This window comes from Halyomorpha halys, unplaced genomic scaffold, assembly GCF_000696795.3.
Source record: "Halyomorpha halys isolate HHAL.00 unplaced genomic scaffold, Hhal_1.1 Scaffold895.1, whole genome shotgun sequence".
NCBI lineage: Eukaryota > Metazoa > Arthropoda > Insecta > Hemiptera > Pentatomidae > Halyomorpha > Halyomorpha halys.
This window is the reverse complement of record NW_027106521.1, coordinates 224,703-225,985: the sequence shown is the minus strand read 5'-3', so window position 1 is coordinate 225,985 and position 1,283 is coordinate 224,703. Positions and strand designations below refer to the sequence as shown.

Genomic DNA, 1,283 nt, shown 5'->3' with positions numbered 1-1,283 from the left:
GATTCTGACATCTTGCCTCTTCCTACAAATTTATCGCAGCAACTTCTCTGCCCTGCCTGCAAAAAGTTAATAAAACTAAAATTTGGTTTCAACAATAGTACTATTGAAATGGGTCTGTTAAGTTGTTGATGGAAGAAGAACGAACCTCTAGGAAGAAAATTGTTGATGAACCGTGTGAAAATTTGATAGGTTTTCGAAGTACATCAATTATAAAATAAAATTAGTGCAACCAAAGTATATGGACGAAATCATTTTTGATTTCAATGATTTCACCTCAACGTTGTTAATTTATAAAGTTATCTCACGTGCAAAAAAAAATTGAATTTCTGAGAAATTCAAAAATATTCTGCTTGGCCTGTTAAGAAAAAATAAATTAGGCAGACAGATACCGGTTGTATGAGTACTCTATTAAAACAATTTGTTCCAACTAATGTTGCAAAACGAGTCAGGTAAATTTTTTTTTTAAACGAAAATTCATACTATTACATGCTATAATAAGAGCACACTACTGAAATAATTTGGACTGAATAATCTTTTAAAAAGGGATTAAATATTTTTTTGAGAGAAATGAAGTTTGTATTGATTTTTTTTTTACCTCAAAAAACCTTTGAATATGAATTTTCATAGGAACTACAAAAAACTTTGTGTTTTGCTCAAAATTTTTGCCTTCAATTTTTTTTGAAAAGACAAAATGAGTATATTTCATGATGATGTGATTTATATTTTTAATTTCTTCAACGCCATCTTTTGTCCAAATTACATTAAAAGGTTGTCAATATATTTTTTATTTAGTACCTACATTTTAATGATTCAAGAACACTATGTTTACGAGCCCATGTTGGTCTCATTAAATTACTATAACAACAAGATTTATATTTGGAACTATAAACTATTGATGACTTCATTAATTTTTTTTAAATTTAATTTACTTAATAATGAATGTATTATTCTTTTATTTTTAGACATTGTACCAGATGCATTGAAGACGGGCTGCAAAAAATGTAACGAAAAGCAGAAGAAAGGTGTTGAGAAGGTACTGAAGTACGTCCTCGAGAACAAGAGGGCTGACTACGATTACCTGGAGAAAATCTACGATCCTCAAGGTATCTACAGAAAGAAGTACCAAGCTGAAGCAGAGAAACATGGAATCAAAATATAAATTACCAAAGAAATGATTCTGGATCAATTTTAACTTTTGAGCATAGTTTTAGAAAACAGAAAAAACAATAATATGTACATAATATATGAATGTAATAAAAATAAAGTCCATAACAAAATATAAA

At 28.4% G+C, this 1,283-nt stretch overlaps 1 protein-coding gene across 1 annotated transcript in view; it reads left to right on the top strand.

The window, feature by feature from the left end:
• The window catches only part of LOC106686897 (ejaculatory bulb-specific protein 3), a 9,885-nt gene extending 8,602 nt beyond the window's left edge, over window positions 1–1,283 (top strand). The window contains exon 2 of the mRNA XM_014430494.3: window positions 963–1,283. Within this exon, the coding sequence (XP_014285980.1) occupies window positions 963–1,159 (197 nt within the window). The 3' untranslated portion in view covers window positions 1,160–1,283. The remainder of the gene's footprint in view (window positions 1–962) is intronic.